This window comes from Ornithorhynchus anatinus, chromosome 5 (genome assembly GCF_004115215.2).
Source record: "Ornithorhynchus anatinus isolate Pmale09 chromosome 5, mOrnAna1.pri.v4, whole genome shotgun sequence".
NCBI lineage: Eukaryota > Metazoa > Chordata > Mammalia > Monotremata > Ornithorhynchidae > Ornithorhynchus > Ornithorhynchus anatinus.
In genome coordinates this window covers 4,516,569-4,539,860 of record NC_041732.1, presented here as the reverse complement: position 1 = coordinate 4,539,860, position 23,292 = coordinate 4,516,569, and the positions used below count along the sequence as shown (strand labels likewise).

The 23,292-nt window shown below is 60.4% G+C and overlaps 2 protein-coding genes across 3 annotated transcripts; one reads left to right on the top strand and one right to left on the bottom strand.

The window, feature by feature from the left end:
• The first annotated feature begins 17,469 nt into the window (after nucleotides 1-17,469).
• Nucleotides 17,470-18,125, top strand: LOC114812089 (cornifelin homolog). Its single transcript, XM_029065024.1, has 3 exons — nucleotides 17,470-17,620; nucleotides 17,734-17,870; nucleotides 18,039-18,125. Exons 1-3 carry the CDS (start codon nucleotides 17,470-17,472, stop codon nucleotides 18,123-18,125), a joined length of 375 nt encoding a protein of 124 aa, XP_028920857.1.
• Nucleotides 18,126-19,210: 1,085 nt separating this feature from the next.
• Nucleotides 19,211-22,359, bottom strand: RABAC1 (Rab acceptor 1). 2 transcript variants are annotated; one of them, XM_029064388.2, is made up of 5 exons: nucleotides 22,201-22,359; nucleotides 21,281-21,499; nucleotides 21,044-21,141; nucleotides 19,747-19,848; nucleotides 19,211-19,634 (listed from the first exon to the last, which is right to left on the bottom strand). In XM_029064388.2, the coding sequence occupies exons 1-5, from the start codon at nucleotides 22,263-22,265 to the stop codon at nucleotides 19,546-19,548; spliced, it is 573 nt and encodes a 190-aa protein (XP_028920221.1). In that variant the 5' UTR covers nucleotides 22,266-22,359; the 3' UTR covers nucleotides 19,211-19,545. The 2 variants fall into 2 exon arrangements, with proteins under 2 accessions (XP_028920221.1, XP_028920223.1); XM_029064390.2 differs by having other exon boundaries at nucleotides 21,281-21,496; nucleotides 22,201-22,357.
• Between the last annotated feature and the right edge of the window lie 933 nt (nucleotides 22,360-23,292).

Here is a 23,292-nt window from a genome sequence, read left to right as displayed (position 1 = left end):
GTGGATGTGACTTAAATCTGTGTGCGTGACTCAGGGCCGAGTGTGTGACTTAGTTCTGTATGTGTATATGTGAGCCTCAGTTCTGTGTCAGTGAGCGGGAAATTGTGTGTGTGTGCATGTGTATGAGAGAGACTCAGATTTATGTCAGTGTGTGGGAGACTCAGATGAGTGTGTATTTGTATGAGAGAGTGAGACTCATACATGTATGTGTGACAGAGACTCAGTTTTGGATCCACGCGTGTGACTCCGATCCTCCGTGTTTGTGAGGCAGAGAGACAGAGTGAGACTCAGATCTCTGTCCGTGTGTGCCAGAGTGAGAAAGGATTTCCTCGGAAATACACGTACACACACACACACACACACACACACACGCACCCCTCTCTGCCTCTCCCTCACACTCCCAGAAACAAGTTTGTGAAGTTGGCACTGTGGTTCTAGGCCCTGGGGTGTGCGACGGGGGGTGCGTGGCGAGAGCATGGGAAGGCCGGTGTGCGGTTGTGTGTGCTGTGTGTGTGCGTGTTGTGTGTTGTGTGTGTGTGTGTGTGAGAGAGAGAGAGAGAGAGAGGCGGGTGTCCGTCCGGGCCTCTCTCCGGCTCCCTCGGTCCCTCGGTCCTTCCTCCGCCCGGGGCGGCTGCTTGCCGATGCGGAGCGCGTCGCGGAGGGCGGGGGGCGGAGGGGGGCCGGGAGGGGGGCCGGGGGCCGGGCCGGGCGGGGGGCGGGCGGGGGGGGGGCCCGTTTAGCCGTGATGGATCCGCGCGCCGCTTGTCTCTTAATCTCCGGAGCGCCCGATCGATTCGCTATTTCCCTTTGTTGCCAGAAAATTCGATCCCTGCCCTGGAATTAGGTTCCCGGCCTTAATCTAAACGGAAACCAGCGAGAGCTGGGCAGGGGAGAGACGGAGACAGCGGGGCGGACCGACGGACGGACGGACGGACCGACGGGCGGACAGAGCGGCCCGGAGAGACCCGCCCGGGGGGGGGGGGGGGGACGAGGACGCAGAGACAGGGAGAGAGACAGAGACAGAGAGGCCGAGACAGGGGGAGAGGGACAGAGACTGAGAGAGAGGTCGAGGCCGGGGGAGAGAGACAGAGATGGCGAGAGAGGCTGAGATGGGGGGAGAGACACAGAGAGAGAGGCCGAGACGGGGGAGAGAGACAGAGACAGCCAGAGAGTCCAAACAGGAGGAGAGAGACAGATCGAGAGAGAGAGCCCTAGACGGGGGAAGAGAGACAGAGACAGAGAGGCCGAGATAGGGGGAGAGAGAGACAGAGACAGCGAGAGAGGCCGAGACGCACAGATGGACGGAGAGATAGACAGACAGACAGAGGCGGAGAGAGGAGCGGGTCCCGACGGACCCCCCGACAGAAGGGCCTCGGCCGAGGAGCTCCGCTGCTCCGGGGGGCTCCCAGGGCTCGGGGGAAGGGGCAGGGGGTCGCCCGGCCTCCTACTCCCCGAGCTTCGAGCCTTTAGAGCTCCATCTTCTCGTTCCCCCGGACCCCAGTCCTACAGCTGCCCCTCAGTCCCCGAACCCCTTAAACGGGGGGACCCTCTCCAGCCAGCCGTCTCCCCTGGATCCCTCGTGTTCGGGCTGGTCTCTAGTTCCGGAACTCGGTCTCTGATCAATCTCCTGAATCCCGGCCCCCAATACTCACTGGATTTTGGTCCGCCTATATTCCGAGAACCCTGGCCCCCCAATATCCACTGGACTCTAGTCCGCCTGTATCCCGAGGACCCCGCCCCCCCCCCCCCCCCAAACCCTTTGGACTCCGGTCCGCCTGTATCCCGAGAGCCCCGGCTCCCCAGGACCTACCGGACTTTGGTCTGCCTGAACCCCGAGGACCCCAGTCCCCCCAGTTCCCTTTGGACTCTGGTCCACCTGCATCCCGAGAACTCCAACCCCACGATACCTACTGGACTCTGGGCTGCCCGTATCCCGAGAACCACAGCCCCTCAAAACCCACTGGACTTTGGTCCGCCTGTATCCCGAGAACCCCAGACCCTTCCCAATATCCGCTGGACTCTGCTCCACCAGTATCCCGAGAACCCTCGATTCTCCCCCAATACTCTCTGGACTCGGTCTACCTTTATCCCGAGAACCCCAGGCCCCCCAGTACCCTCTGGACTCTGGTCCACCGGTTTTCCGAGAACGCTAGCCCCCCACCCCCCAATACCCTTTGAACTCTAGTGCCCCAGTATCCCGAGAACCCCGGCCCCCCAATACCCGCTGGACTCCAGTCCCCTTCTTCCCTTGAAACCTAGCCTCCTTAAACCCGCTTCCCTCCAACTTGCCTATATCCCAAGGACCTCAGCGCCTCCTCTCACCCCCCTCCCCAGTCCGAGCCACCGATATCCCTGGTCCCTCAAGCTCCTTTCCTCCTACGCCCCCTGAACCCCGATGGGTCCAGACCCCCACTTCCAGTTGTACCTCTCGCACTTGACGTCCTGTGTTTCCCGGCCTTGGAACCAAAGATCCACTAACCGGAGTCTCTTCCGTGCCCCTCCTTCTGGTAGACCGGTCCCCCCGTTCCTCCGTACCCATACTTCTTGTTCCACAACCGAAGTCCGCTTCCCACGTGTCCCCTGTCCCCCCCCCCCCCCCCCTCCCGGGAGTGGGTCCCTAACTCCGCTGCCTCTGCCCGGAGGTACTCCCGGGCTCCGGTCTCAGCGGCCCCGTGTCACCAGCCTCTCCTCGGACCCCGGGATTCCCACCACAAATCTTAGACCCCGACCCCCATGCGCCCCGGCCCACCCGGGACCGCGACCCCCAAGGGTCCCCCGAATCCACGACCCCCCCGCCCCCGCCCGTGACCCCGCCCCCCGGGCTTCGACCCAGGTGGCCGGAGGCTCGCCCCCTCTGCTCCCTTCCCTTGCCCCTTCACCCCATCCCATCCTGACCCCCATCCCCGGGCGCCCCCCAGGCCTGACCCTCTCGGGGTACTCACTTGGCGGGATGCTCCGCATCCAGTCTGGGGCTGGCGGGCGGGTGGCCGGCGGGGTCGCGGGTGGGCGAGGGGCTGTGAGGAAGTGTCTAAAGTTTGGGTCCGGTGGCCATCGCGGCGGCGGCGGCGGCGAAGTCCGACGGGGAGGAGAGGGTCCGGGCAGAGACGGGCGCAGGGGCAGAGAGACAGGGGCAGGGACCGGGCAGAGACAGGGACGGGGACAGAGACGGGAGCGGGGGAGGAGACAGAGACAGGGGAAAGTGCAGGGGCAACAGAGACCGAGACGAGAGGCAGAGGCAGAGACGGGGACGGGGCAGAGACGGGGACGGGGCAGAGACGGGGATGGGCATAAGAGGCAGGGGACAGAGACGGAGACGGGGAGACCGAAGCGGAGGGAGGAAAGAAGTGCGGAAAGGAGACAGGGAGATGGGGAGAGAGAGAGAGAGAGAGAGAGAAGAGGAGAGGAGAGGAGAGGAGGAGAGGAGAGGAGAGGAGAGGAGAGGAGAGGAGAGGAGAGGAGGAGAGAGAGGAGAGGAGAGGGATGAGAGGAGAGAGATGAGAGAAGGGGAAGAGAGAGAGGAGAGACAGAGAAGAGGAGAGAGAGGAGAGAGGGGAGAGAGGAGAGGAGAGAGAAGAGACAGAGATGAAAGAGAGCGGGGGAGAGAGGAGAGAGATGAGAGATGAGAGAGAGGGGAGAGAGAGGAGAAGAGAGAGAGAAAAGAGGAGAGAGATGAGAGAGGAGAAGAGAGAGAGAGAAGAGGAGAGAGATGAGAGATGAGAGAGAGAAGAGGAGAGAGAGAGAAGAGGGGAAGGAAAGAAAAGGGAAGGGAGCCGGGAAGAGCCGGGCAGGTGAGCTGGAGAGAAGAGGAGCAGAGCACCAGGAGGAGCAGGAAGCAGGAGGAGGAGGAGGAGGAGGAGGAGGGAGGCGGGGAGGAGGAGGGGAGAGGGAGAAAGGAAGGGAGGGAGAGAAGAAGAGATGGAGAGAGGGAGGGAGGGATGGAGGGAGGGATAGAGGGAGGGAGGGAGAGCCGGCAGGAGGCAGCCGGAACGGCCTGGGCCCGGTCGGCGGGGCCCGGTCCTTCCTCCCCGGGCGGCGCAGCCCCAACTCCGGCCCGAGATATATGGAGGAGGAGGCGGCGGCGGGAGCGGCGGCGGAGGGAGCGGGAGGGAAGCGGGAAGGAGCGGGAGGGAGGAAGCGGGAGGAAAGCGGGAGGGCCGGGCGGGGGGAGGCAGGCGGGAGGGAAGGAGGGAGAGAGTGAGAGAGAGAGAGAGAGAGAGAGAGAGAGCGAGCCGTCCGGGCCGGGGAGGGAGCCGATCGATGGAATATAATTTTCCTCAAACTCGGAAAATAAAGTTCAGAGCTGATCAAATTTGAAAACAGATGTCGAATCGCGACTCTAAATAAGGTTCGATCCCCGGGACCGAGTGTGGAGAATGAGGTGCGGGGGGGAGGGGGCGGTTGGGGAGAGGAGGGGGGAGGAGGAGGGGAGAGAGAGAGATAGAGAGAGGGCCCCCTTACTGAGGTGGACACACACGCACCGACACCCGCACGGACGCACACTTTTACACTCCTACGGGCCCACGCTGGTACACGCGGACCCACTCTGCCACACACGCGGGCAAACACTGACACACACACGGACCCCCACGGGCACACACCCGGACGCTCACACAGACGCCCACAAGGCCACGCAGGGGCCCACACTGATGCCCACACCGACATTCACCAGACGCCCACATGGACACGCACTGACACACGCACATGGAAACTCCCATAGAGGTTCACGCACGGACCGACACTAATGCACACACTGACACTCACCCGACACCCACACACACGGACACCCGTAAGGACTCACGCATACACACACCCACACACTGCTGCACACGCAGCCCCGACGTTGCTACTCCCATAGACCTCAGTCCCCAAGCCTCCTTACACACGGACAGCCCCTGGACACCAACACTCACACTTTCACCTAAGGAGGAGGCATACACCCCTGGGAGCAACACACACACATACACGCACACACACACACGCACCCCTGCTCACCCCCACCCTGTGCCACGAGCACACTAGAGCGCGGTCACGCACACACACACACACACACTCACACGGGGACAGGGACGGTGACCGCCCCCAGCCCAGCTTCTGCTCTGTTCCCCACTGAAATAACAATTAAATATCGACCCGGCTCTCCGGAGCTGCGGCTGGGGCAGCCTTGGGTACCGGGGCCTACCTCCCGGCTCCCAGGACCCTCTGCGGTCTGCTTTTGCTCCCTTCCACCTTCTCTCCTCTCCCCCTTCTCTCCATCCCTGTCTCCCCTTTTCCCAGCCCCACCCTCCCTTCCTTTTCCCCACTCTCCTGAGGGTCTCGCCCTCCTCCTCCCCCCCATCCTCTGGCCCCTCTCTCAGCACCCCCGGCCTGTCCCGTCCTATTCTCTCTGCCCTTCTTCCACCCCCCCCCCCCAACTTTTTGATGGGGGTCCTGCATGGGGGATGGAGTTGGGGGGGGGCGCGAGGAATTGAAGAGCACGACCCCCCACACACACACACCCCGAGGGTGTGAGGGGCACCTCGACCCAGAATACAGATCCCCTTGGTCGCAGGTAGCGCTCCGTGGGACCCCGGACCACATTATAGCGCCCTTTGGCGGTATATGGAGCCCGAAGCCTTTGGATAATGCTGCTTGCCTCATGCAGAGAGACACCCCCAGACCCCGATGCATGTAATTCTCCCAGAATGGGGGTCACCCCAAAGAAAGCCCCCCCCCCCGAGAGCTGCATCTAGCACCCCCGCGCTTCAGAGGCGCCCGGGGTTAATCTCGTCCCCTGGGGGGTCATAACCCCCGAAGGACAGAGACAACACGTGAAAGCCCTCTCCCCCCTCTGCCCCTGCCCCCCCGGTTCCAAGAAGAAAATAGGGCGCGGGTCTGGTCCGGGGGGGATCTTTGGGGGGGGGTCCCGCCCTCCAGCAAGGGGTCGGAGCCTCAGAGGTTAGGCCTGAGGAAAGAGACGAGAGAGGCAGAGACGACCCCAGCGACGCCAGGGAGACAGAGACGGCAACGCAGAGACGGGCAGGAAGACAGAGATAGAGAGACAAGGCCGAGAGAGACATCAGGCAGACGGGCAAGCAGACAGTGAGCCCGGGAAGAGACACAGAGACAGAGACCCGAAACGGCGAGGCAGAGAGAGACGGACGGAGAGACAACTGGAGAGACGCCTAGAAGGCCCGAGAGACGACCGGCCGGAGGGAAGGAGGGAGCCCGAGAGGGGTTGGAGATTCTGGGGGGGGGGGGTCAATGACAGTGGGGGGTCGATGAGGGGGCGGCCTCGCGTGGGCGCAGGTCTCGGGAAAGCGGAATTGGGACAGGGGGGTTGGGATGGGGGAAGGCCAGCCCGGCAGGGGTCGGGGGGACAGGGGCGAATCTGGGGGGGGGGCAGAGGGGACAGGAGAATCCTTGAGGAGCCTTGCTGAGATCTGGGGGAGGGGGGACTCGGGGTCCAGGGAGCGGGGGCCGAGGATGTGGGGGATGTGGGGGGTGCGGGGGGTCCCCCCGAGGCGGCGGGGGGCGGCGGGGGGCACCGGGCCGGAGCGGCAGAGGGCAGGGGCCGGAGAGGGGGCGGGGGAGGGGGCCCACGGCCGGGGTGGGGGCGGGGGAGGCGGTTGCAGCCTGCTCTGTTTGTGGAGCTGTCTGCACTGGTGGAATTATGAAAAATAGCAGGCATCGGAGTCGGACTTCAGCTTCGATTAGGGGAGATGGGACATGACAGGCGCGATCAATACGCAGCCGTTCTATAAAGTGTCAAGTAATGAATCAATTTCGACTAAATTTTCCATTTTTCAGGGGCCGTTCGCCGAGAGAAGAATATCCTCTTTTGTAAAGATATTATTATCGATTTCGGCGGCAATTTGACATCAGGGGTAGTTAATTCCACTCAGAATAAAATTGAAAACACTTGAGAGAGAAAAGAGAGAGGCGAAGAGTGAGACAGAGGGAGAGAGGGAGAGAAAGAGGGGGAGGGAGGGGCGGAGGGAGGGAGAGAGGGAGGGAGACAGAGACCCAGGCGGAGGAGAGATAGAGACGGGGACGAAAGAGAGAGAAAGAGAGAGGCACTGAGGCAGGGTGCAGAAGAAAGGAAAGAGGAAGGAGAGGGGAAAAGAGGCAGGAGGGCAGAGGAAGAGGAGTCATAGGGGGAAACACTATTCGGTCGAGCAAGTTGTCCCTGGGGTGCTTGAAGGGACGGAATAGTGGGCGCCCCCTAGTCACCCTGATGGAAGGAGGAAAGAGAACGAAGGAGGGAGGGAAGACGGAAGGCAGGAAGGGAAGGAGGCAAAGAAGAAGAAAAGGAAAGAAGAAAAAGGCAGAGAGTGAAGAAGAGGAAAGAGAGAAAGACAGAGATAGACAGAGATAGAAAGCAGACGGGCAGAGATCGAAGAGACAGGCAGAAAGCAGACAGTGGCAGAGACAGAGAGAGGGAGATTAGACTCGGAAGGCAGGAGAAGGGAAGAAAAGGGGAGAGACAAGAGAGGCGACAGGGAGAGTGGAAAAAATGGAAACTGAGGCACGGGCAGAGACAGAGATAGAAAGGCTCCTTGGAGGGTTTCTTAGAAACGGACAGATATGTGGGCGCCTGAGAGGAGGGCCATTGCTGAGGGGAGACAGAGGGGCACAGGGACGAAACCACCCCCAACCAGCCAGCCACCCGGCCAGGCAGAATGGAAAGAAACAGAGACTGCTGGAGAGACTGAGGCAGAGGATGGGGCGGGGAGGGGGAAGAGCAGGGGGTCGAGAGGGGAAGAGGGATCTGCGCAGAGAGCAGTTGAGGGAGCCGGCTGGACCCCACAGTCCCCTTCTCCCGGGCTGGATGCCCCCGGCTTGGCCCTGGGCAAGGCCTGGCAGGACAATCAGGCCTGGTGGGTCAGCGTCAGGCTTTCTCCGGGACTCTTTGGGGACTTTCCGTGAGCAACGAGGGGAGAGCCCATAGACCGGAGTTCCGGGCGACCCATGCAGGCCCCGGGCACGGCCCTGCACCCCACTCGGGATGTCAGTCAGTGGATAGGGTTTACTGAGCGCTTACTATGCGCAGAACACTGTACTAAGAGCTTGGGAGAGTACAGTACAAGATGAAAGAGGCAGATATCCCGGGTCTTATTATAATAATAATTATTAGGCACTTACTATATGCCAAACACTATACTAAACGGTGGGGTAGATACAGGCTAATCAGGCCCCACGTGAGGCTCACAGTCCAAGTGGGAGAGAGAGCGCGTCTTGCATTTCCATTATGCAGATGAAGGAACTGAGGCACAACGAAGCGACTTGTCCAAGGTCACACAGCAAGTAGGTGGCAGATTCGGGATTAGAACCCAGGTCCTCTGACCTCCAGGCCCGTCCTCTGTCCACCAGGCCACACTGCTTCCCTGTGAGTCCGGGCTTCCTCATGGATGAGGTGTGTCGGTAGGCAAGATGCGGCCCGTGTGTAGGGGTGTGTGTGTAAGTGGAAAGTGTGTGTAAATAAGTGTCTCCCCAGAAACTCCCTTGTAGGATTCCCTGGAGGTGCGTATCTACAACCGAGTCCCGGATTGGGGGTCCCAGGCTCCCGGGGGTGTCCATGCCTCGCAGGTGTGTGCTCTCTGTGTGTGTGTTGTGTGTGTGTGGTGTGTGTGTGTGTGTGTGTGTGCACGCGCGCGCGCGCGCGCTCGTGTGTGCCCAGGGGCTCCCGGTGCGGAGAGGCAGCGCCGCGGCTGTTTAGCGCCTGTCAGCCGAGCCAACTGAGATCTCCATTTATCCCGGAGCGGGGTCACAGCCCAGAGACCCACAGCGGCCCGCCAGAGAGGAGGGGGAAGGAGAGAGGGAGGGACGGAGACTGGAGGGGGGCCGAGGGGCGAGGGGCCCGGGGGAAGGGAGGGGGAGAAGAAAGGAAAAAGAAAGAGAGGGAGAGGGAGAAGAAGACAGAGACACACGGAGAGATAGAGACGAGAGACAGGGAGACAGAAAGAAACAGGCCCACGCAGAGACAGTTTAGACACAGAGACAGGCATAGAGTTAGTGACAGAGAACAACACAGAGACAGAGATCGAGACAGGGACACAGAGATAGAGAGAGAGACAGACAAGGACAAAGAGACAGAAGGCGAGACAGAGTCAGAGAAAGAGATAGAGACAAAGAGAGAGACAGAAAGAGTTGGATGGTGGTCCCCGGCAGCAGGGGCGTCGGGGCCTGAAGGTCAAGGTTTGAGATCTGAAAGTCGAAGGGATTGTGACAGGGTGGGGGTCCCAGGGCGTCCTCGGAGGAGTGCTCAACCCACTTGTCTGCTGTGTGACCTTGGGCAAATCATTTGACTTCTCTGGACCTCACTTACCTCATCTGTAAAATGGGGATTAAGACTGTGAGCCCCACGTGGGACAGGGACTGCATCCAACCTGATTATCTTGATCTACCCCAGCCCTCAGTACAGTGCCTGGCCCGTAGTAAGGGCTTAACAGTACCATTAAAAAAAAAAAAGCTCAGCCCTCTGGACCATGACCTAGTGGATAGAACGCAGGCCGGGGAGTCAGAAGGTCATGGTTTCTACTCCTGGCTCTACCCCTTGTCAGTTGTGCGACCTTGGGCACGACACTTTCCTTCTCTGTGCCTCAGTTCCCCCCTCTGTAAAACGGGGATTAAGTCTGTGAGTCCTGTGTGGGACAGGGACTGTGTCCAACCCGCTTACCTTATATCTACCCCGGCACTTAGAACAGTGCCTGGCACATAGTAAGCGCTTAAGAAACACCGAGATGATTATTATTTGGAGTCGGAACTTGGGGAGAGCGATGGTTCCGTTCCGGCTCCCCTAACCCCCCTAAGTCCCCTGGATCCCCTTTTCCCTCCCTCCCCTCCCCGAGGCCATTAAAGGGTCGGGGGGTCTTTCCCCCCTTTCCTCTTCCCCTCCTGAGTCCGCGGCTCCGGCCCAGTTTCTTTCCCCTCCGGCCACAGATAGCGCCCCCTCGTGCTGCCACCTGGTGGCAGAAAGATGAACGGCACCCGGGGTCTCCGAGCGGCCAGGACCGGGGGGGGGGGGGGGGGGGCACCGGGGGGACCGGACGGTGGGGACAAAACCGGAGAGAAGGACAATCTTTGGGGGAGGGTCTCGGACCGAGGGAAAGAGGGTGTCAGGCTCGGGATGTGGGGGGACAGATGGAGGACAGACCGGGGGACGGGGAGGATGAGTGAATTTAGAGGGAGGGGAGGTGGAGATTAAGGGGAGGGGTGCAGGGGAGGGGTCCGGAGCCCTCCAGGGTCTGGGGGCGGGGGGGACTCCGGAAAAAGGCGGGAGCGGGGCGGGGCCCCGAGACTCCTGCTGCTTCTGCCTAGGACCCCCGGGGCGGGGGCGATCCTGTCCTCTTCTCCGTCCGCCTGTGCGTGTCCCCTCCCCGTCCCTGCCGGCCCCTCCCTCGCCGGCCCCTCCCCTCCCCCGGCCCCCTCCCCCCCCCGGCCCCCGCCCCTCGGCCGTCGCGATGCGACAGGTTGAGTGATGAGCCGCATTACGCAGTTAATCCGCCTGATTGAATGTTTTGCTTTCGCCTAAATTGAAACATTAAACAACACGGGACGAGAAGAGGCGGCGGCAAATCACTCATGAAAGATTCATCTTCTCCCCGCCAGCGGATCGCGGCGGCGGGAGAGCCCGGCCCGGCCCAGCCCGGCCCGGCCGAGGAGGGAGGGAGGGAGGGAGGCAGGGAGGCAGGGAGGAAAGGGGAGCCCCGGGAAACGAGAGCCTTCTCCTCCGCTGCGCTCCATCCCAGGAAACTCCTCTGACTCTCGCCAGGACTGTCCGCAACCGGCAGGGCACGTGACAGGGCCCTCGGGACCCGATGGGGTCACCCCACCCATCCCCCTGCCTCCGGGCAGGGCTGCTCTCACCCCAGCCTGCACAGGTTGGTTTCTCTCCTCGGAAGCATCTGCAGGGAAGGCGACAGGCCCAGCCCCTCTTCCCTCATCCCCCTCGGCCTCTCCCTCCCTCTCCGAGCTTCGGGAAGTCCTTCCTTGTGTCTAAATGATCACCCCTCCTGCTGCAGTCCCAGAAGTCCCCTTTCACCCTGATTTGGGAGACAGGGAACAGTGAGGGGGCGTAGGGGGTGGGGGGAGCAATGGGTTCTCGTCTCCTGAGAGAGAGCGGGACCGTAAAGGCAAAGAACCCCTAACCCAGTGTTCAGTTATTGCCCCCGTCCGTCCCTCGCCCCACTTAATCTTCTCTTCTCCAACCTGGATAATCCCAATTCCTCTATCCTTTCCTCAGAGATCTGCCTCTCCAATCTCCTCGATCCTGTAATCTGCCTCTCCAATCATCTCCTCGATCCTTTAATCTGCCTCTCCCATCTCCTCGATCCTTTCCTCAGAGATCTGACTCTTTCAGCTGCTCGATCCTTTCCTCAGAGATCTGCCTCTCCAATCTCCTCGATTCTGTAATCTGCCTCTCCAATCTCCTCGATCCTTCAATCTGCCTCTCTCATCTCCTCAGAGATCTGCTTCTCCCATCTCCTCTCTCTCTCTGACGACACCTCCCTGTGGCGTACCCGCCCCTTTCAGGGCTACTTGCCGACATATTAAGTGGCCCAATCTAACCCCCGGGTCTTTTTCACCTCAGGGTTTCTTCCTTATCAAGCCGTGGCCGGGATGTGAGAGGCTTCTTCTCTGTGGTCTCTCCTCTCCCCTCTCCAACTCCACAATCACCCGGCAGCCTTTGGAGGCTCCGGGTTCAAGCCAAACCGAGAGTGAAACTGAGGCCGAGGGGGTCATCTGGGGGCTGGAGGGCAGGTGAGAACTCTGGTTTAGGGGGTGGGGAGGCGAGGGCCAGGAGGAGAGAGCCAAAAAGGGCCTGGCGGGTGGAGGGGGGGGGGGGCGATGCGAGGGTAGGATTTAGGCCAGAGAGAGAGAGATTGGGAGAGGAATAAGGAGAGATAGAGTCCTAGGGAGACAAGGACGGAGAGATGGTGTCAGATAGTGATTGACGCAGAAACAGAAGAGAGGAAGGGGATTGTGGCCTAGGGAGACACAGAGGGGAGTGTGAGTGCGAGTGTGTGTGTCTTTGTGTGTATTTAGTCATCTCTGGGGATGGGAAAGAGGGGGATAGCGAAGGTTGAAAGGAAGAGGCAGGAGGGGAGAGAGGTGAAAGAAGCAAGAAGTCAGGGAGGGCTTGGGAGACCCAGACCCAGAGAGCGAGATAGAGAGATGGAAGAGAGACAGAGAGACAGAGAGAGAGAGAGAAAGGAGAGGGGGGCAGGCAGGGTGGGCCAGCGGGCGGGGGGGCCGCGGCCGGAGCGGGTGATCAATATTCGATTTAGGTTTTAATTCCGGGGCTTTCTGAGCCTGTCAGCCCGTGATGTATGAGCCCTCACCCGGGGGTGGCCCGCCCGAGAGAGAGAGGGAGAGAGAGAGAGAGAGAGAGAGAGGGACGCTTGGTCCCACTCACTGACCACTGGACCACCCAGCCGAAGGGGCGGGGCGAAGTGAGTGCGGAGGTTGCCAGGAGCAGGGGCCGGGGCGAGAAGGAAGGAGGAGGGGGGAGAGAGGAGAGAAGGGGAGCAGGCCTGGGAGGGAGAGGCCCCGAGTTGATGTCCGATGAGTCTGGGTGGCTTTCCCGGGGCCAGAAGGGGTCCGTCCCTCAGGACTACCCCCCCACCCCACCAGGACTAGGCCCTGGGCAGCAGACAGATCGGCAGTCAAGGAGAAGGACAGTCGGACAGACAGGAGGACAAACACACAGGAGACCACCAAGACAAGAAGATGCCAACCCAGGCCTGAAAGGACCCTCAGTCTGGGCGCTCGCCCACCTAACTAAACACGCGCACATATACACACGCACACACTTGGCACCCTTAGGTCCGGTGAGAGGAAGGAAGACCCCCAGTTCCCTTCCCCGACCCCCCTTCCCGCCTCGGCCGCCCCCCCACCCCACCCCAACCGTGGGTCTCCCAGGTCCCAGACCCCCACCCCCAGCTTCCAGCCCCCCAGCTCCCCCGCCCCCCCAGCTCCCCCTCGGCTGGGCGGGTCTCCTCTCGCCGGGAAGATGGATCGGACGCCGGCGCTGATGACAATGCCGTCTGCGCAAACTTTAATTAACACTTTGAGTTAATTAGTTCGAGATCATTTAGGAGTAAAATGTTTTTATTAGGGAGACTGCGGGGCCGTGATGGATGGGGCGCGCTCGGCTCGCCCGCCCGCCCGCGGGGACAGCAAATAAACAGGAATCAATCAGGGGGGAGGGGCCCCTCGAGCCGCTCACGGCCCCCCACCCCAAAAAACACCCCTTCCCCCCACCGTCCAGGCTCCCGGGACCCCGGACCCCCAATTCCGCCTCCTCCTGTCCGGAGACCCGGGAGTCCTGACCCCTCTTCCTCTCTCCCTGAAGGACGCTGGGGTCTGTCCCCTGGCAGAGGGAGGAAGGGGTGGAGGGCAGGGAGGGGAGGGGGATAACAATAATAATAGTAATATTAATAATGTTGGTATTCGTTAAGCGCTTACGATGTGCCGAGCACTGCTCTAAGCGCTGGGGTCCCGGCTGGGGTCCTCAGGGCGGAGAACGGGGAAGGACGAGGAAGGCTCCACGGCCTCGCCCCCCTCCCCTTTCCCCCCAATCCCCAGTCCCGCCCTCCCTCCCTGGAGAGGGGCGAGGGGTTCTCCCGAGCGCTTAGTACAGTGCTGTGCACACAGTGAGCGCTCAATCAGTACGACTGAATGAACGAATGAAAACCATCTCTTTCCCTCTTCCTCTCTCTCCGTGCCCCTCGAAGGCCCTGCGCCTCCCTGTCTCGCTGTCTCCACCTGCCTACGTCTCCGTCTCTTTCGACGTCTCTGTGGTCTCTGCCTCTGACCTGGCCCTGCCCGTCCGCCTCCGTCTCTCCGTGTCTCTGTGTCTCTCCGTCTGTCTCTGTCTCTCTTTGCCTCTTTCTGTCTCTGCGCCTCTTCACCTCCGTCTCTCTGCCTGTCTCTGTCCCCGTGCGCCCGCGCTTTAGCCTCCGCCTGGGTCTCTCTCTGTCTCTCGGGGGGTCTCTGTCTCTGTGTCTATATATGCTCCGCCCCCCACCCCGCGGCAGCCCCCCACCCCGGGTGACTTGGTCAGGTGACCTGTCCGGGGCGGGGCGGGGCGGGGGGCGAGTGGAGGGGGCGGGGGGCGGCCGCGGGGCCGATAAATCTTCATCAAGGCGGCGGGGGGCGGGGGGGGGGCCCATTAGGCGGTAATGGGAAGATGGAGAGAGGCTGTCGGCCGCGCTCCCCGCCGCTCATTTGTCCTGCTTTCCACTCCATTGGCCCCGCGCCGCCGCCTCTCCATCACCGCCCGACGCCCACCCCTCATTTCCGCCCCGAGACTCCCGCACCGCCGGGCCGGGGGGTGCGGGGCCCGGGGGTCCGGGGGTCCGGGGGTCCGGGGGCCCGGGTCCTGGGGCTGCGGGGCGGGGACGACGATAAGGCCTCGGGGAAGGGCAGGGTGGGACCAGTCGGGAGTGGGCGGAGGGCAGGAGGGGCCTAGAGGGGCCACGGGGTTGCGGGGAACCGGGGGACCGGGAAAGAGGAGTCTGGGGTCAGAGGGCACCCGGGAGGGCGGGGAAGGAGGGCGCGGGGATCGGGGAGGGACCCCGCCACCCCCGTTTAGACCGTGAGCCCGTTACCGAGCAGGGATCATCTCTCTCTGTGGCCCAATTGTCCATTCCAAGCGCTTAGCACCGTGCTCTGCACATAGTAAGCGCTCAATAAATACTACTGAATGAATGAATCCGGGAAGTCAGAAAACGTGGGTTGCAATCCCGGCCCCGCCACTTAGTCAGCTATGTGACCTTGGGCCGGCCACTTCACCTCTCTGGTCCTCAGTTCCCTCATCTGGGAAATGGGGATGGAGACTCTGTGCCCCACGTGGGACCACCTGATGACCTTGTATCTACCCCAGCGTTTAGAACAGTGCACGTAGTAAGCGCTTAACCAACACGGTCATTATTATTACTCGGGGCCCCGGGGAACTGAGCTTGGGGAGGGGCCCGGGTCCGTGAGCTGTGTGTGTGTGTGTGTGTGTGTGTGTGAGTTGGAGGATTGGGGGCGGAGGGCGCAGGGAGAGTCCCCGCCAACCCGATTCCCGCCGCCGCCTTCGCGGCCGGCCCGTCCACTCTCATTTCTTCTCCCATTTTTCTTCCTCCTGTCACCGGGCCTTCCCTCCGGCCACCGCCACCTCCTTCCCCACCCCCGCCGCTCTCCCGCTCTCCCGGCCCTCGGCGGCCTCCTCTCCTCTCCTCCCCCGCATCCCCATCCCGCTCCAGCCTTCCTCGGCCTTCCCTGGGACCCAGGCGGCCCGGCCCCCCGACCCCGCAGCCCCTTCATTCATCCATTCAGTAGTATTTATACTCTGCACATTGTAAGCGCTCAATAAATACTATTGAATGCATGAATGAATTTATTGGGCGCTTACTATGTGCGGAGCACTGTACTAAGCGCTGCTTCGAAGCCTCGAGGTCACGGGGCTCGGGCGCCCTCTGGCGGTGAGATCCGGACCCGGACGGCTGCGGGCCCGGGGGCCTGGAGAATAGAAATAATAATAATAATAATAATACAAATAATGGTATTTCTTAAGTAATGATGATGATGATGTTGGTATTTCTCAAGCGCTTACTCTGTGCCAAGCACTGTTCTAAGCGCTGGGGGAGAGACGAGGTCATCAGGTTGTCCCACGTGGGGCTCGCCGCCTTCCTCCCCATTTTACAGATGGGGGAACCGAGGCCCGGAGAAGTCAAGTGAGTTACCCAAAGTCACACGGCTGACAAGTGGCGGAGCCGGGATCAGAAGCCAAGCTCTCTGACTCCCAAGCCCGTGCTCTTTCCGCTAAGCCACGCTGCTTCTCTGCTAAGTGCTTACTATGTGCCACGCAATGTTCTAAACGCCGGGGTAAGCAGCGTGGCTCAGTGGAAAGAGCACGGGCTTGGGAGTCTGAGGACATGGGTTTTAATCCCGGCTCCGCCATTTGCTGTGTGACCTTGAGCAAGTCACTTCACTTCTCTGTGCCTCAGTTACCTCATCTGTAAAATGGAGATTAAAAATGTGAGCCGCACGAGGGACAACCTGATTACCCTGTATCTACCCCTGCGCTCATAACAGTGCTTGGCACATAGTAAGCGCTTAACAAATACAGTAAAAATTATTATTATTACAAGGTAATCAGGTTGGACTCAGTAGGAAAGAGGGCGGGGAGCGGTGACCCCGGAGTCGCAGGAGGGGGATTTTCCCCCTCTCCCCTCCCTCCCTCCTCCCCTAACCACCCCCCACCCCCGCCAGTCTCCAGGGCAAAGTCCAGAGAGAGGTTTTGGCCGCCAATCAAATATTGACCGACCCACTGGTGCTAGGCCAGCCCTGCCTGCTCTCAGCCTCTCCCCTCCTTGGGAGCTGGTCGCCAGTTGCCGCTTTGGAGGCTGGAAGTCCCCTGTGGGCCAAGGCCCCGGGTCTGAATTCTCCTTGCACCTTTTTCAACGTTTAGTGCAGGGCTCTGTGCAAAGGAGGTGTTAAATGAAATTCAGAGTAATAAAGGTACTTCTTTTCCCCCTTGACATATGAATACCCCAAAGCAGCCACATACATGCCCTTTGTCAGGCACATTATTATGAACATACATAAATAGTTATGGTATTTGTTAAACACTATGTGCAAAGCACTGTTCAAAGCGCTGGGGTAGATACAAGGTAATCAGGTTGTCCCACGTGGGGCTCACAGCCTTAATCCCCATTTTACAGATGAGGTAACTGAGGTACAGAGAAGTTAAGTGATTTGCCCAAGGTCAGTCTGCTGACAAGTAGCGAGATTAGAACCCACATCCTCTGAGTCCCAAGCCTGTGTTCTTACCACTAGGCCATGCGGCTTCTACGTGCTCTCTGTCAGACACAGATGCAAACATACTCGGTGACACATACACCCATCCGTTCGTTCAGTTGTATTTATTGAGCGCTTACTGTACTAAGGGCTTGGAAAGTACAATTCAGCAGTAAAGAGAGACAGTTCCTGCCCACAACGGGTTTATAGTCTAGAAAGGGGGAGACAGACAACAAAACCAGTAAAGAGGCATCAATAGCATCAATTTAAATAAATAGAATTATAGATGAACATGCAAACCATCACCCAGTCTCTTTCTCTCACACACACACATTCTCCACCCCAGCCCCCATCTTCCCCCTCTCCAACTCCTTGGGTACACAAGCCCTCCCTGCCCCTCCCCTCGTTTGCCTTCTCCACCCACCTCCCTATAAAGCCCCCCGACCTGACCTGGCTCCCAGGGCACTTGCTAGCACCTGGCACAGGTGAGGAGGTGGGCGGGGGGGCAAGGGAGGAGTCATGGAGGTAGGCGGTGTAGGGGAAGAGAGCTGAGGGGGAAACAAGAGGTGGGAACAAGTGGGGTCGGCGCCAGGGCCCCCCGAAGAAGGGATGGGCAGCCGACCTCCTCCCCTCAGCTTCTCCTTGGTCCTCTACAGCCTGTGAGGGGAGGTCGGACCTCCTGCTCCGACCCTATTGTGGCCTATGGAGTACCAGGTGGAAGTGGTGGGCACCCAACCCGGGCCCATCGGTGGCATGACGGTCATGGAAAATCCAGGCTCCTGGAGCTCTGAGCTGTGCGACTGCTGTGGAGACTGCAGCGTCTGTGAGGACGGGGAGGAGGACTTGGGGAGCGGTTGGCGGGGCGGGGGAGGAGGGCGACGGATGGGGGAGGGGTGGGAGCTCGGGTGCCCCTCACTCTTGTCTTCTGCCCCCCTTTCTGCCTCCCCAATCATCCCCACCCCACAGGCCCGTGGGGGACCCTCCTGCCCTGCGCGTCAGCGTGTCGGGTGGCGGAACGGGCCGACGAATGCTGCCGTTTGCCCTTCCTGCCCGGCACCCCGGTGGCCTTGAGGACCGGGGTCCGAGCCGCCTATGGCATCCAGGTGAGGCGGCCGTGAGCCCCCGACCACGATTCTGTTGCCCTGCCCGCCCCCACTTCTGCTCCCCGCCTCCCGAACCCCTACCCTGGCTCCAACCTGTTCCCTTCCTACTCCCTCTGACGGCCCCGGCCCTGGCCTCAACCCACCTCACCGGCCCTCTCTGGTCCCTAGGGCTCCATCTCTGATGACTGGCTGGTCATGGTCTGCTGCCCCCATTGTGGGCTCTGCCAACTCGCCCGGCAGCAGAAGACAGGGTAACCAGAGGAAGAGGTGGTGGCGATCCTTCAGCAATAAAATCAAGCCCTTCTAAGTCTGTGGAAGTTCCGTGGTTTCTTTAAAGGAGCAGCGTGGCTGAGTGGATAGCACACTGGCCTGGGAGTCGGGAGGTCATGGGTTCTAATCCCGGCTCTGCCACATGCCTGCTGTGTGACCTCGGACAAGTCGCTTAACTTCTCTGGGCCACAGTTCCTTCATCTGTGAAATGGGCATTAAGAGTGTGAGCCCCACGTGGGACAGGGACTGTGTCCAACCTGATTAATTTGCATCTACCCTAGCACTTAGAAGCATATTTGGCACACAGAAAGTGCTTAACAAGTACCATAATTATTACTATTCTCCTCCAACCCAGGCATCCTGACTCCCAGACCCTGTCCCATCTTTGCAAAAGGACACAAGCAGGTGCTGGAGGGCTGTGGACTGGTCAGTCTTTCAATCATTGGAATTTATTGAGCATCTACTGTGTGCTAACCCCTGCACTAAGCAGTCAGGAGAATAAACTCTAGTTAGTAGGCCTGATTCCTGCTTTTAAGGAGTTTACAATCTAGCTCATGCCCGTCTCCCACCCACATCCTATACCGGTGACTGGCCACCAGTGTCGAGGTGGGGGGTGTCAGCAAAGACCCTGGGGTGCTGGGACGAACATGGCTACAAATCCCAGGGCAGCTAGTTCCTTCTCCAACCTTTCAGAGTCAGATGGGAATTGTAGTTTGCTAAATCCTCCGGCTCCCTGGGAAGCGGGAGGACTGAGCTTAGGCAAGCCCAAGTCGGGCAGAGGGTCATTACAGAGCCAAAGCCTGGGGAGGGAGGAAGCTGGAGTCTCCTCCCCCAGTACACTTTCCACCCGATGTACAGATTGCCTCCTCTACTTGTCTGATGTGTGACCTTTGGGCAAGTCACTTCACTTCTCTATACCTCAGTTACCTCATCTGTAAAATCGGAATTAAGACTGTGTGCCCTATGTGGGACAGGGACTGTGTCCAGCCTGATTAGTTTGTACCTATCCCAGCGCTTAGTAGAGTGACCGGAACCTAGCGCTTAACAAATGCATTGACAAAAATACCCACTCCCCAAAAAAGAACAGGACGGACTTTATTGTAACAGATACGTAAGCGGCAGGCTCCGTCCCTGACCCCCCGGCTCCCCTCCTACCATTTTCTCCACAGACAGCACCTCTCCTGCTAGGTCCCAGGGGTTGAAAAGATGGAAGGAGGGAGGCAGGGATGGAAGGATGGAAGGACAGAGGGAAGAGGGAGGCAGGGAGGAAGCGAGGCGGGGGGAAAGGATGGATGGAGAAGAGCGGGTAGCAGGGAACTCGGCCTTAGCCTGAAGCAGGAAAGCATTGTCCACGATCAAATCCGATCCCCTCGGAAGGCGGGGAGAGGTGGAGGTCCCGGGTCCCTCAGACAGGCTCCATCTGCAGTTCCTCTGCCTCCCCGGATTCCAGCTGGTGGAAGGCGGCGTGCGAGCCGATCACGACCAGTGTGGCTCCTGGGGGAGGAGGCGGGCGGGGGGAGGGCCAAGGGAGGGGTCAGGGCACGGGGGCACCTGGATGCCCCGACTGCCCCTGCGCCCTCCCCGCTCCCGCAACCGAGAAACTTACCGAGGACCCAGAAAACGGCAGAGCCGGCTCCCGCCAGCCAGAAGAAGGGAAAGGAGACGGCCCCGGCCAGCGCGTACTGGTGAGCGGGGGGCACCTCTCGCCCTGAGGGGACAGAGGGTTAGAGCGGGGGGGTCGGCGGGGCAGGGGTTGGCAGGACGGGGGCAACGAGCTCCTGGGGAAGGGGAGGACCCGGCCAGGATGCGGGACTGGACTTGGCCGGGATGTTGGCGTCACCTAGTGGTCACCTACGAAACGGCGGGGACCTAATAATAATAATAAAAAAATAATAATAAATGGTATTTGTTAAGCGCTTACTACGTGCAAAGCACCGTTCTAAGCGCTGGGGGGGGGAATAAAAGTGATCAGGTTGCCCCAGTGGGGCTCCCAGTCTTAGTCCCCATTTTACAGATGAGGGAACTGAGGCACAGAGAAGTGAAGTGACTTGCCCAAAGTCACCCAGCTGACAAGTGGCGGAGCCGGGATTAGAACCCATGACCTCGGACTCCCAAGCCCGCGTTTCTTCCACTGAGCCACGCTGCTTCTCTGAAAGGGGAATAAGAGCTTAGAACGGTGTTTGGCACTTGGTAAGCGCTTATTAATAATAACGATTATGGTATTTGTTAAGCACTTGCTTTCCACACAGTAAGCGCTTACTAATAATACTAATGATGGCATTTCTTTAATATGATGGTATTTAAATCTTCCAGTTTGAAAGGGAAGCCCATTCCATCTCGGGTGGGACTTGAACCCACAATCCCTGGCTTAGGAGGCCAGTGCCTTATCCTTCAGGCCTCCCCCCACATAATGGTATTTAAGCGCTTATTATGTGCCAAGCACTGCTCTAAGCTCTGGGGTCCATTCGGGGTAATCCACGTGGGGCTCACACCAGAAAGGGCACAGGCTTGGGACTCGGAGGTCATGGGTTCTCTTCCTGGCTCTGTCACTTGTCAGCTGTGTGACTTTGGGCAAGTCACTTAACTTCTCTGGGCCTCAGTTACCTCATCTGTAAAATGGGGATTAAGACTGTGAGCCCCATGTGGGACAACCTGATTACCTTGTATTCCCCCCAGGGGCTTAGAACAGTGCTTGGCACAGTAAGGGCTTAACAAATACCATCAACATTAATCCCCACTTTGCAGTTGAGGTAACTGGGGCACACAGAAGTTAAGTGACCTGCCTAAGGTCACACGGCAGGAGCGGAGGGGGCGGACATGGGAAAGGGAGGGAAGGGGCGTGGGGGACGAGGACGGGATCTGCCGGGGGTCGTGGGGAGGGGGAGGAAGGACCCGGGGCTCACCGAAGAGGATCAGTTTGGACTGCAGAGTTCGCAGGTAGAGGATGTAACAGGCGCCGAAGAAAACGGCCAGCGCCACCAGAAGCATCGGGGACGTGATACTGTAGAGAGAAGCGCGGGGTCACCCGGGTCAGGGGCGGGGATCTGAGGCTGCCTGGGTCCCCGGGGGTGGGCTGGAGGGCGCCGGGGTCACCGGGGGTCTGGAGGAAGGAGGCAGGAGGCTGGGCGGCGGGCGCTCACATGCAGTAGAGGATGAGGCCCAGGAAGACGAAGACATAGTTGCTCTGGTAGTGCTCCACGTTGCGCACCAGCCTCTGGCACAGGTCGCCCAGGTTGCGGGGTCGGGCGAAGCGACGCTGGTCCAGGAAGGGGCCCCAGGGCCGAATGGTGGCGCGGCGCTGCTCCAGCCATTCCCGGGCAGGGACCCCCCCGGGCAGCAGCTTCGGCAGCAGCGTCCTGCTAAGGAAAACGGTTACATCGGGGGCAAGAAGCCCTGGGGGTCCCGGCGGCGGGTGGGAGCTGCCAGGGGATGGGGGTGGGAGGCGGGGGGCCCCGGCAAAGGATGGGGGCGGGGGGCGGGGGTCCCGCCAGGGGATGGGGTGGGAGGCGGGGGGCCCAGGAAAGGATGAGGCGGGACACGGGGGTCCTGCCAAGGGATGGATGGGGGTGGGACGCGGGGGGCCCCGGCAGGGGATGGGGCGCGGGGATCCCGGAAGGGGATGGGGGTGGGAGGCGGGGGGCCCAGCAAAGGACGGAGGTGGGACCCAGCTGGGGATGGGGGTGGGACGTGGGGGTCCCAGAAGGGGATGCCAGGCGGGGGTCCCAGCATGGATGGGGGCGGGGTGCGGGGGTCCTGCCAGGGGATGGGAGTGGGAGGCGGGGGGCCCAGCAAAGGATGAGGCGGGACAAGGGGGTCCTGCCAAGGGATGGGGGTGGGAGGCGTCAATCCCAGCAAAGGCTGGGGGCGGGGGCCGGGGGTCCTGCCAGGGGATGGGGGCGAGACAAGGGGGTCCTGTCAAGGGATGGATGGGGGTGGGGGTCGGGGGTCCCAGCAAAGGATGGGGGCGGGGGGCGGGGGTCCTGCCATGGGATGGATGGGGGTGGGAGGCGGGGGTCCCAGCAAAGGCTGGGGGAGAGGCGCGGGGGGGGGTCGCAGTTACTTGACGCTCAGTCCGGACCCCGCATCGTCCGTCCCGGGGTTGAACAGATCATCTCCGGCCGCCATCGCCCCGAGACGTTTCGGATCCCGGGGCAGAGGGAGTTGGTGAGACCCCTCCCCTCCCCTGCCCTCCCCCCCAGCGGGAGCCCCAGCCGATGTGGCAGCGAACGGCAGCGGGGCCGCGCGGAGGCTGACGGGGGATGTAGTCGGGGCGGGGGGGGGGGCTGCTGGGAGTTGTAGTCCCGGAGTGTGAGGCCTCGGGGGCGATGGAGCTTCCGCCAGCGAAGCCAACCGGAACTGTGGCCTTTTAGGAGCCTTAGGGCATTGTGGGAGTTGTAGTTCTAAGAGGGTGGCATTGTGGGAATCGTAGTTCTGGCAGTGAGGCGGGGAGGATTGTGGGGGTTGGAGTTCTGGGAAACAAGGGCTGAGAGAGGGGCTTCATTCATTCATTCAATAGTATCTATTGAGCGCTTACTATGTGCAGAGCACTGGACTAAGCGCTTGGAATGGACAAATCGGTAACAGATAGAGACAGTCCCTGCCCTTTGACGGGCTTACGATCTAATCGGGGGTTGAGGGATAATAATAATAATAACTGTGGTATTTGTTAAGCTCTTACTATGTGCCAGGCACTGTACTTCCCACCCAATCCCTGTCCTCTCCCTCACTTTCCCGTCACTGTAAATAATAATAATGTTGGTATTTGTTAAGCGCTTACTATGTGCAGAGCACTGTTCTAAGCGCTGGGGGAGATACAGGGGAATCGGGTTGTCCCACGTGAGGCTCACAGTCTTAATCGTAGACGGCAACGCTATCCTTCCCGTCCCTCGATCCCACAACCTTGATGTTATCCTTGACTCCTCTCTCTGATTCAACCCCCCATAGTCAATCCGTCACCAAATCCTGTCGGTCCCACCTTCACGACATCGCTAAAATCCGCCTTTTCATCTCCATCCAAACTGCTATCACATTTGTTAAGCGCTTACTATGTGCCAAGCACTGATCTAAGAGCTGGGGGGGGGGTAACAATGTCATCAGGTTGTCCCACATGGGTCTCACGGTCTTCATCATCCCCATTTTCCAGATGAGATAA

Coding starts and splice junctions, on each gene's coding strand:
- LOC114812089 (XM_029065024.1), top strand. CDS start 17,470: ATGGAGTACCAGGTGGAAGTGGTGGGCACCCAACCCGGGCCCATCGGT. Junction 17,621..17,733: donor GGAGGAGGACTTGGGGAGCG/GTTGGCGGGGCG, acceptor CCCACCCCACAG/GCCCGTGGGGGACCCTCCTG. Junction 17,871..18,038: donor GAGCCGCCTATGGCATCCAG/GTGAGGCGGCCG, acceptor TCTGGTCCCTAG/GGCTCCATCTCTGATGACTG.
- RABAC1 (XM_029064388.2), bottom strand. CDS start 22,265: ATGGCGGCCGGAGATGATCTGTTCAACCCCGGGACGGACGATGCGGGG. Junction 19,849..21,043: donor GTCCAAACTGATCCTCTTCG/GTGAGCCCCGGG, acceptor CTGTCCCCTCAG/GGCGAGAGGTGCCCCCCGCT. Junction 19,635..19,746: donor TGCCGTTTTCTGGGTCCTCG/GTAAGTTTCTCG, acceptor CTCCTCCCCCAG/GAGCCACACTGGTCGTGATC.